Source organism: Abrus precatorius, unplaced genomic scaffold, assembly GCF_003935025.1.
Source record: "Abrus precatorius isolate BTA unplaced genomic scaffold, Abrus_2018 Scaffold2, whole genome shotgun sequence".
Taxonomy (NCBI): Eukaryota; Viridiplantae; Streptophyta; class Magnoliopsida; order Fabales; family Fabaceae; genus Abrus; species Abrus precatorius.
In genome coordinates this window covers 26,204,849-26,215,427 of record NW_020874362.1, presented here as the reverse complement: position 1 = coordinate 26,215,427, position 10,579 = coordinate 26,204,849, and the positions used below count along the sequence as shown (strand labels likewise).

At 33.0% G+C, this 10,579-nt stretch overlaps 2 protein-coding genes across 2 annotated transcripts; both read right to left on the bottom strand.

Moving 5' to 3' along the window:
- Positions 1-1,771: 1,771 nt before the first annotated feature.
- LOC113859720 (glycine-rich cell wall structural protein 1-like) lies at positions 1,772-2,863 on the bottom strand. The gene has a single exon (XM_027492424.1). The coding sequence runs from the start codon at positions 2,861-2,863 to the stop codon at positions 1,772-1,774; it is 1,092 nt and encodes a 363-aa protein (XP_027348225.1).
- A 3,253-nt stretch (positions 2,864-6,116) lies between these two features.
- On the bottom strand, positions 6,117-9,995 carry LOC113859719 (L-ascorbate oxidase homolog). Its single transcript, XM_027492423.1, has 8 exons — positions 9,864-9,995; positions 9,646-9,755; positions 8,825-9,095; positions 8,241-8,343; positions 7,794-8,139; positions 7,132-7,497; positions 6,885-6,963; positions 6,117-6,329 (listed from the first exon to the last, which is right to left on the bottom strand). The coding sequence occupies exons 1-8, from the start codon at positions 9,993-9,995 to the stop codon at positions 6,117-6,119; spliced, it is 1,620 nt and encodes a 539-aa protein (XP_027348224.1).
- Positions 9,996-10,579: the final 584 nt, after the last annotated feature.

The following is a 10,579-nucleotide window of genomic DNA, read 5'->3' as shown; positions in this document are numbered from 1 at the left end:
TAAATTAAGGATTAAAATCAATGTCTTATTAAGATAAATTTTTGTATTAAAATCCCATCCTGCATATTTATGCTTTTAATCTTCTTTTGTTAAGTAATTAAGAAATTTATATGGTTTTTTTAGCTAAAAATTGTTTTACTTTTTTATCCTTCAAAGAAAGATAAATAAAAAAAATGTAGGTTTGTTTATGCACACACAAGTTGAGTGTTGTATTATATACAATGCATTGCAGAATCTTTGATATTGTATCAACGGTCCAGATTCTTCTGAATATTATGGTATATCATATGGACAGTGGGTGTGCTGTTTGTTCTAACTTTGCCCTTATGACGTGTCCGTTTTAGAACATAATAAGAAATGCATTTTTATGTTGAAGTTTGGGAGGAACTGACAAGTGACATTGGGGTAAATAAATTAGAGAGATGCTCAATTTAATAACATTTCGCAAATGTTTATTAAAATTGTGGGTTAATTTTCATAACGATACGAATAAAATAAATATGTTAGCACCTAATAATAATAATTTTGATATTTTTGACAAAAAATCTATAAAGAAAATTACCTATTTAGTGTTTTAATTAATTAAAATGATTTTAAATTAGATTGCTTATCTTGGAAGATTGCTACAAGCTGACTAAAATGTACGTTCTGTATTAACGTTTTGGGGAATTGGGATAATTCTTTTCGATAAAGTCCATGACAAAAAGAATAGAAAAATGAATGATACTTACTTGGCGTATGGATTAGTGAGTAGTGGAACACCAAAAAGTTTCTTAAGTAGATTTGGTCATTTAACTTTTTTAGATATGGCAACTTTTGACGAGGATAAAATATAGCTTGAGGTAAGTTAGACAAAGACATATATATTGGTCGTTGATGTTGGTGGATTTTTCTTAGACATGCCACTATAATATTGTTTAATAAATCTTGCGTGTGGAAAGAAAAAGGACGTCACATTAGCAATATTTGAGTTGATGGTTTGGATTATAATAATCGAACAATAGTATATGAGAGCATGTGAATGTTGCATAATGCACATGCAAAAATTAAATTCACGATTTTTATCCAAAATTTCACTTGATTTTTACCCCATAAGATGAAAGGACATTTCTATTTTAATGCCGTGAGAGAAATTTAAGCGTACTCCTATTGTTCTCTCAAACAAAAAAGCAACAGAATATTAATTATACGTACTCCATATATAGACTAATGCACGCTTTGAGCAAATGTAATTATAATAATGACTGTACTAACAAAGATAAGGAGAGGCAGGGGAGGTTCCCTCAGCCTTAGATCCACATAGCGACACAGAGAGTTTGAAACTTTAAAGCATTAATGCAGTTTTGGTGACTTGCACCCACAACTTCAATACTACAGCTACTTCATATTAACAGATAACAGTATCTATTCATCGAAGTAGAGATAACTTCTATTAATGACAATATATTAAACCAGAATTTGGGAAAAAAGTGTTTTGTGCAAATATGTAATTTATTACAGTTTTCTCAAACGAGATAGTTACGAGCTATTACAATATCAATTACCGTTGACCACAAGTAAACTTGTTATTACAAAGAAAAATTGCGATCACGTACCCAAATGGGTAGTGTCACTAACTAACAGGGATCTCGTAATGGTAATAGAACAAACTGTTCGAAATCTTGAAAAAGAAACACTTTATATGATGATCACATAAATTAAAGGATTGATTTTGAGGGTTAGCCAAAGGGTCCATTTCATCCATAATATATAACCTTATGAGTATGAATAATTATTTACCCCCACCTCCTCCACCAACACCTGTACCCGTACCCGTACCGGATCCTTGTCCAGCTCCGGCTCCAACCCCAACTCCAACTCCAATGCCGATTCCAATACCGATCCCTCCACCACGACCACCACCTATACCTGCTCCACCTCCACTTCCAACACCACCACCTGCACCAAAGCCTCCTCCATGACCTGCACCTCCACCCATTCCACCGCCGCCACCACCTCCCGCTCCCCCTCCTCCACCAACTCCTCCACCAGCTCCACCTCCTACACCCCCACCTGCCCCAAAGCCCCCGCCATGTCCTGAACCTCCACCTATTCCTCCCCCACCACCACCACCACCACCTCCTCCTCCTCCTCCTCCACCTCCTCCACCAACACCACCTCCTACACCACCACCAGCTCCAAATCCTCCTCCATGTCCTGAACCTCCACCTCCTCCACCAACACCACCTCCTACACCACCACCAGCTCCAAATCCTCCTCCATGTCCTGAACCTCCACCCAAACCACCACCACCACCTGCCCCACCGCCTATGCCTCCACCATGTCCCGAGCCACCACCCAATCCACCACCACCACCTCCTCCTCCTCCGCCGCCCCCACCACCTGCTCCACCACCTATTCCTCCACCAACACCACCACCAGCACCAAACCCTCCACCATGTCCCGACCCACCACCCAATCCACCTCCTCCACCACCACCAGCACCTCCTCCTCCACCACCACCAATGCCTCCTCCAACTCCACCGCCTACACCTCCCCCAGCACCAAAACCTCCGCCATGACCAGCTCCACCTCCAACACCACCTCCTCCTCCACCTCCAAAGCCGCCACCGCCACCGCCGCCAACACCGCCACCACCTCCAAGACCTCCCCCGCCACCAAAACCTGATCCACCACCAAACCCACCACGACCACGAGGCCCACGACGGCCCATCCAACCCCTACACCGTGGCCCACCACCAAATCGACAATCATCTCCAAACCTCGCTTGGTCAAGCTTCTGATCACCATCAACAGCAATCACACTCAACTGAAGAACAATGCATAGAACAAGAACACTCGCAGAAAGCCATTTCCCACCCATAATTGCCAAAAAAATCAAATACTACACGCTTTGTCCACTTGCTGCTCTTGCACAATGACCAGTGTGCTTTTATAGGCTTCGTTCACTAGCCACTTCTATTATCAATGTCTATTAATGGTGCGTGTTGTGAACCGTTGGGGAATTAGGGTCAACATTAAACCATCACAAGTGGAAATAATGTTAAAGTCAAAACCCAGCTACGTGGACTTCTGCTGCATGCAGTGTATCAGTAGATACATTTATGATTGATGTATAAATGTGTTTGAGTATACGTATATAACTATAGCGACTTCACTGTTGATAAATAATTACAATAGTCATAGATTAGTCTTAAAGTCTTAAACTTTAACTGTGCGGAATTAATTCATAATCAAATTGAATTGAATGTCTTTGTTCCATACTTTGATGTAGTTAATTTTAAATTGTTAAATGAAATTAAAATGCATATTTAAATTAATTCCAATAATAAATTTTACTTTAAAATATACATTTTAGTGTAGAAAATTAAATTAAAAGATAATCAAACCAGCATTAATTAAGCAGACTGAATCTAAAAACCATACTTCTTAACTATGAAAACCTAACGAAGAGTAATCATGTTTATACAATAAATTTATATGTCAATATATATATTGGATCAAATTAAAATATATATATACAAGATTAAATAAATTATATAATAAGGAATTAAACAAGGTGAATACGTTAAAATTATTAGCATGAATCAATTACATAAATAACATTACTCAGTTAAAAATGAAAAAAATATAAATCATAGGTGTATTAGACTACATGATATGTACGTAGACCAATATATGTTTAAGACAAAAAAAATGCATAAATCAGTTTCTTTAACATATATATTAGGGAAACTTTTTCACTCTACTCTGTAATATTCTTGGAAAATAAACAATATTTGGTGTAATTAGTAACTAGTGTATGGTCGCATAGATTCTACGCGGAAATGAGCTGGTCAACTCTACCGACACGTATATTGTTGGCTACCAAGCTACCATTCTGCATAGTATTAAATTCGCTTTGGTAATAGAATTTAAAAATATTTATTAATTATAAAATTAATATTTTAAAATAATTAGTTAATATAAATTAATTTTATTATTTATTTATTATATTTTTTAACATATATTCAAAGGTACATAATAACAAGTTAATAAATAATCTATTTTTCTTTAAAATTATAATATTTAATATTATTAATATATTAAATTGTAGTATCATATAATTTTTAATAAAAAAATACTTTAAATAAATTTTACACAATAAAAATTATTATTTTTTACTTACATCTTCTCTGTACACTGGAAAAGATATGTGGCAGTAGCCATAATTTATATATACACACATGTCAAACGAGAAATTGCTCTGACAAATATCTGGCAATTCTGAATGGGTTGAAAATTTCTCCGTCAAAACAGTAAATACTAGTCACTACACTACTCAAGCTCCAAGCTATAAAACGGGTCCACCCGGGCCGGTTGGTTTAACACTTCCCCTATTTAAAGGATTTTATTACTCTTAAAATACTATTAGATAAATAATTAAATAAATTATGTAAAAAAATAAAAAAAATGAAATTTTTATTTTTAACAAGTGTGTTTAAAATATTAATTCATTTTTAACATTTTTAGTATTAATTGAGATTTATTAAAAATTAAAACTATAATTCATTAAATTAAAAGTTTAACTCACATGATATTATAACTTTTAATAAATTTAAAATAATAATAAAGAATATTTTTAGATAGTGTTTTTTTAACCTTCTTTTTACTGTCAGAAATATATATTTCTTGTTATTTTGTAATATTACTGTCACTATTAATTAATAGGATCGAATTACAAATATAATTGTTTCTTTTGGATAAACCTGTAATCTGAACAAAAACAAACAAAGAAATAAAAGTCTAGAATAAAATACAAAAATGAATGGATTTTTTATTTGATTTTTTTTACATATACACATTACTAAAAATTGTATTAGATATTTAAAAAAAAGTCTGAAATTATCTCTTGCCGATAATGCAAAAGCAAAATCATTTGCTTAGCTAGCAATTCAATGTACTAGAAAGCAGATTCATTCTTAAACATGAGTTTGAGTTTGGTTGAATTACTGTCCTTTATTGTAGCTCGCGTTGACTAGTTTTAGGGAACGTGAATATTCAACTAGGATTAATATTTTCAGAGCTGTATTTTTAATTTTTGTAGTTTAAGTTATGCGTGAATTTATTTATCTTTTATTTTCAATTATTCAAAAATATTTTTCTATAAATTTTAATTGATGAACTCTATTTTAAAAAAATTCAATAATTAACAAAATATAATAAGGATGTAACATATTTTGTAAATATTTATGAAGAAAATTATATAAAATAATTAAATAAAAGTTATTACATTATAAAGGAAATTAAAATAAAAAATAAAATTACACAGAGACTAAATTATTGAGATAAAATGTGATTAAGCCATTTTTCAAAATATATTTTATTAACATTCATTAAACGTGCGCTTAATTTTAAGTAAACAAACTGGGATAGTATCGTTTTTTCCAAAAAAAGAAAAAGTATTGCCAACTCACATAACTGAAAGAAAATCTAACTTAAATCATAAATGCTTAAAATAAAAAGTACGAAAATATACAATTAATTAAAAAAAAAAAAAGACTCGATACGTCGTTCATTAAATTCTCAACTTAACGTAAGTCAAACTCTACCAAGTAAATAAGATACAGTACTAAGGAAGCATTTGCTCAAGCTTAAAAGATAATTTCATAATATAAGTTTTTTTCAGATTTTTTTTCTTAATTTCTTCACCGTCTAAAAATTTACCAAGAAATCTTTTAGTTTTTACATTAAAAAAATAATTATAATAAATTTTAAAAACCATTTTTAACCCAAAAAGTTTTTTCCCTTTTTATATAAGCACAAAGAAACAAAACTAATGAAAAAACACGCATTACAATAATTGCTACAATCCCTTTATTTCCATGGCACATTGACATCAGTTTCTATGATCCTATAAAAAAAATAAAATAATTTCAATATGAATATCACAAACGAAACACGATCTTACAGATGAATTTGGATTTAACATGGAAGGGAAGCAGTCTATAATTCCTATAATGGGTAGTGGCATTATAACATGAATGGTGCAAAAGCACTAGAGAAGAGTGGCTCGAGTTAAGCCTTACAAAGAAATGAAAGACACTGTTTAAACAAAAATCCCAATGTTGGTGGCATCATAAAGAACGAGTGTGGTGGCCAATTGCCTTGCCACACAGTAGAGCATTACTTGGAATTGGGTACTCATCTCTCCATGAATTTGCTGGAGAATACACTCTTATATAAAATTGTTGGCCCAAATACTGACGAGCCCAATTCTCAGACCTCACATTCCACATTCCCACATTGTCCAAAGGCATGTAAAGTGCAGTCCATGACTTGGGATACACCTGTGTAGTGTGCATCCAAAACACAATACCAAAACCATGTCAAGGCAAATAATGCTTCTCAGTATCTAAATAATGATGTCAATGAAAATTGCATCTCGCAAAGGTCCCCAGATAGGAAAAGAAAAACTTAAATATGCCTTTAATCTTTCTAAATATAATTAATTTGGTTTTAATATTTCAAAAAAAAAACTTTACTTTTTTTTTTATTTCAATATTTTGTATTTTTTTTAACTTATTGCATAACATTTTAGAATAGATGATTTAATTTGAGCATGAAGTAAATGTGAATAATTAAAATTAATATAACCAAAATTGTAGGTATGATTGAAATATAAGAACTTAAAAGTGCAATTAAGCCTTTAATGGTCATGTGTACATGTACGTTACATCATATAATAAAGACTAATTTATAAAAAAAAATTATGAGATTGAAATCAATAAAAAAAAATAAAAGAATAAAATCAAATTAGTCTTATTTTTAAAGAGTAAAATACATTTTAACATAACAAAAAACACATTTAAGAGTTGGATGACAAGGATAACAAATTTGATTACCTGAACTGTGCAACGAGAAATTGTATCTCTTAAATTGTAACTTAGCCTGCTTGCAGCTGACCATTGTCCTCCATCCATTCTGCACATTTGATTGAATAGGAATGTTATGATAATGGTAAGTCATTATGAAAAATAATGTAAAATTTTAAGTTCAAAGGAAAAAAGACAGTAACTCCGCAATTTAGTAACAGATTTAAAGCTGAAAGGAATGAATTCTTTTATAAATAATGGAATAAGGTGAACTTACCCTACTACAAAGAAGCTGTGGCCATCAATGTGCCATGATTGCACAGTATCTTCAGGATTCTCAAACACAATCTCCACATAGCCTCGAAAATCAGCTTCCATTACAGAAGTCTGAAGGTAACCACCACCACCAGTGGGATTGTCAGAGATACTTCCAAGGGAGAACACCCCTTGGATCTTGAAGTAATCAGCAAGTTTAAGTGGTGTATCAGCAGGGATAAAGGACACACTATTGATAGCATATCTTTGTTTCCCAGTGATAACTGGAGCAGAATTTTGAAGTCTAATTGTACGTGTTGTGTTTATTAGACCATAATGGTAAGACCCTTGTGGATTAGGTCTTGGCCCACTTGCTGTCAGGTTCCTCCTGATTTAATCAATCACGTGTCGTAAGTCAGCATGGAAATGTGTTATAGATATAAAATCGCACAACCTTGTTATCTTTAGTTATTCACTATGGAATAAGTTGATTATGTTTCAAATACAATATTAATATACTTTTGTGGTGGAACTAATTTATTGCATGTCTCAGTTTTTATAACTCTAAAGGATCAACTAAGGATTATAGATTGCATGCAAAATAATCTCCAAGTAGTACACGCTAGCTAATACTGAACAATATAAAAGCATGTTTCAATTAACTTGGTTATTTAAAACAAATACCTAAGAGAGCGAGCTTGGTTAATAGACCAATCAATTTGAATAGTTGGCCCTCCAGGGAAAGGGCCAGAAACACTTCTTGCAGAGTTACTATAACGAAGAATGGAGGTAGCATTCAACACTTGGGTGGTGAATCGTGTTGTGACAACCATGTAGTAGTCTTGGGGGGGTTGATCAGCAGTAACCAATACAGAATAAGTCTGGCCCAGATGAATGTCAAGTGAGTCGTAAGTGTTTTGGAGTGTGTGGGTTCCTTCCACCTCAACAATTGTCATTTTATGCCCTTGGATTCTGAAATTGATGGAAGTGGTGAGGCCCACATTGGATATCCGGAATCTGTATGTCTTTCCTGCCCAGTAATCAAGGACCCTATAATTTAATATTCAATTATGGTTGCATATGCTATGGCACCAGTTTTCAAAGTAAACAAATTGGTTAAAGTTAGTGTACCTTGATCAACAGTGAATGTGTAGGCATTGGAACCATGACCATTGATGATAAGTCCATCAGGGAAGGGAAGGTCACTTCCACCATCTAAAATGGCCCTCAAATCCTGCAAGAATAAGCACAAAGTTACTAATGATTAACATATGACTTCTTTAGTGTCCATTTGTTTAAAGTTGAAAAATCAACTATCATACTTTCCAATGAAAAGCACATGTTCTAACAAAAATTACAGTTATTAATTTTGACACACGTCCCAATTATATTTAGCAATTCAAAAATTTTATCAAAATCAAATCTACTCGACTTCAAAACAAACAAACTCTTAAACAGTCAAGATTGTTTCTTAGTTATAATGCATGGAATGAAAGGATTAATAACATCGAGAGCTAGCTTCTCTAAAGTGAGGATATACACAAAGTAGAAAAGTAATAATACATCTACCGTTAATTTGAATTAAAATGCTGCACAAACTTAACTGATTTTAAATCAACGGTGGTTGATAAATATATAGTTACTTTCTCACCTTACATGTCTCTTCACTTTATAAAGTAAAATCTAATATCATACATAAAAAGAAAGTTACTTACTGTGTGATTTCTCTTGTACCAGTCTCCAGCCAATATGGTGAAATCTCCTGATGGAGGAGGAAAAGGTACAGGAATGCCGGGGCGACTAGAAATTTTGAAACCACCATAACCTCCTGCTGCCTTGTGGAATGCAAGGGAAGGATAGTAGAAGTAGCTACCTATCTGATCTTTTACTTGAAGAACAAAAGTGAAGTTCTGCCCTGGTTGGATTGGACAATTGGTACCATACACTCCATCCTGCCATGAATTCCTCCTCTGCAGCACTCCATTCCTATAAATTATTAGAGTCTTAAGACTGATTTTTGGCACTTGAATACTAGAATTTATACGTTTATTACAGTATTATTCCTGACATTTTTAATTACTGATTACATGAACATTTTAATATTTTGATCAGGGGTATTTATTGCCATTCTTATTTAAAAATCTTATATAATTTCTCAAATTTATTAAGAAGTAGAATGACATTATAATAAACATGTGAGAGTGACAAGACAATAGAAACTCCAACCAGGTGTATGAACACTTTGGTTTGAGTTAAAGAATCCTAAAGAACTATTGAATCACATCAGCATCTTTCTTTGTCACAGCAGAAAATCAGAGACAGTTCCAGTCAAACAATTTTCTTATCCAGATCTAGTAAATAATATAATCCCATAAACCCAATCAACCATAATCCTACTTCTGCATAGTCCCTTTTAAACGACACCCTAATGGCACTAGAAACAGAAGAAAAAAATATATTTTTTCTACATTTCTTTTCTGCAACAGATACTTTAAAAGTGAAATAAACAAGAAGGAAATCAAAGAGAGAGGCTAACCAAGATATGAGAAAAGGTTCATTCAAACTGTTGAAAACATTGATAATCAAGTTATCATTGGTCACGGACTCGATCTGAGGCCCTGGAAATTGCCCATTTATCAAAATCCCCTGCAATTTGAAGTCATGAACCATGCATTCATAAGAAAACTAAGATAATAAAAAACAAAGAAAAAAACCATTTGTTCAACCAATTAAAAAAAATAAAATAAAAAGTACCTGTTGTTTAACACCAAGTGGAAAAATGTCTCCATATGTAACATTCCAAGTGTAGAACCTATAAGGGTCCTCTCCACTAGCACATGCCACAAGCAACAATAAGAGACAACACAATCTAGTGGAGCAACCCATTTCCTGGTTCCTCCTTCCCTCTCTAACTCAAATGTGAATGTGGGAAAATAACAATAGGCTTCAACTTTCAACCAACTAAGTTCTATTTTTTAACACAACGCCCTCTTTTCCTTTGTCCAAGGCAGTCACTGCCTACACTTTATTTTTGCCTTTAGCTTTGTCTATTATAGACAGATTATATAAAGAGAGATAATGTCGGTAGGAGAGAGAGAATCAAACCAAAGGATTCTTCCACAGAAACAAGGGATTAAGGAACAACCTCATGCAAGTGGTTTTTTTAATGATGTGTGAGAATTGAGATAGTAGCCAGTGACATAATTGAGCTGTACCCAACACGGTACCTTTATAAAGACTGTCAGCAATCTCTTCAGACCGCGTCCCTTCCAATTCATCACAGCTAAGTTAAGTCCCTGTCACAAACAGAGAAACTCAATTTTCATGGAAAAAAATTGTTTCAATACAGAAATTATAGTTAAAAAATTTATTTAAATAATTACCTTTAATGATTTTAAATTAATTAAACAATATATGAAGAAAGATATAGTAAAATTTGAAATTTTTGTGTCTGTTAAAAGAATAATGCT

Coding starts and splice junctions, on each gene's coding strand:
- LOC113859720 (XM_027492424.1), bottom strand. CDS start 2,863: ATGGGTGGGAAATGGCTTTCTGCGAGTGTTCTTGTTCTATGCATTGTT.
- LOC113859719 (XM_027492423.1), bottom strand. CDS start 9,995: ATGGGTTGCTCCACTAGATTGTGTTGTCTCTTATTGTTGCTTGTGGCA. Junction 9,096..9,645: donor GAACCTTTTCTCATATCTTG/GTTAGCCTCTCT, acceptor AATAATTTATAG/GAATGGAGTGCTGCAGAGGA. Junction 8,344..8,824: donor GGTACAAGAGAAATCACACA/GTAAGTAACTTT, acceptor TTATTCTTGCAG/GATTTGAGGGCCATTTTAGA.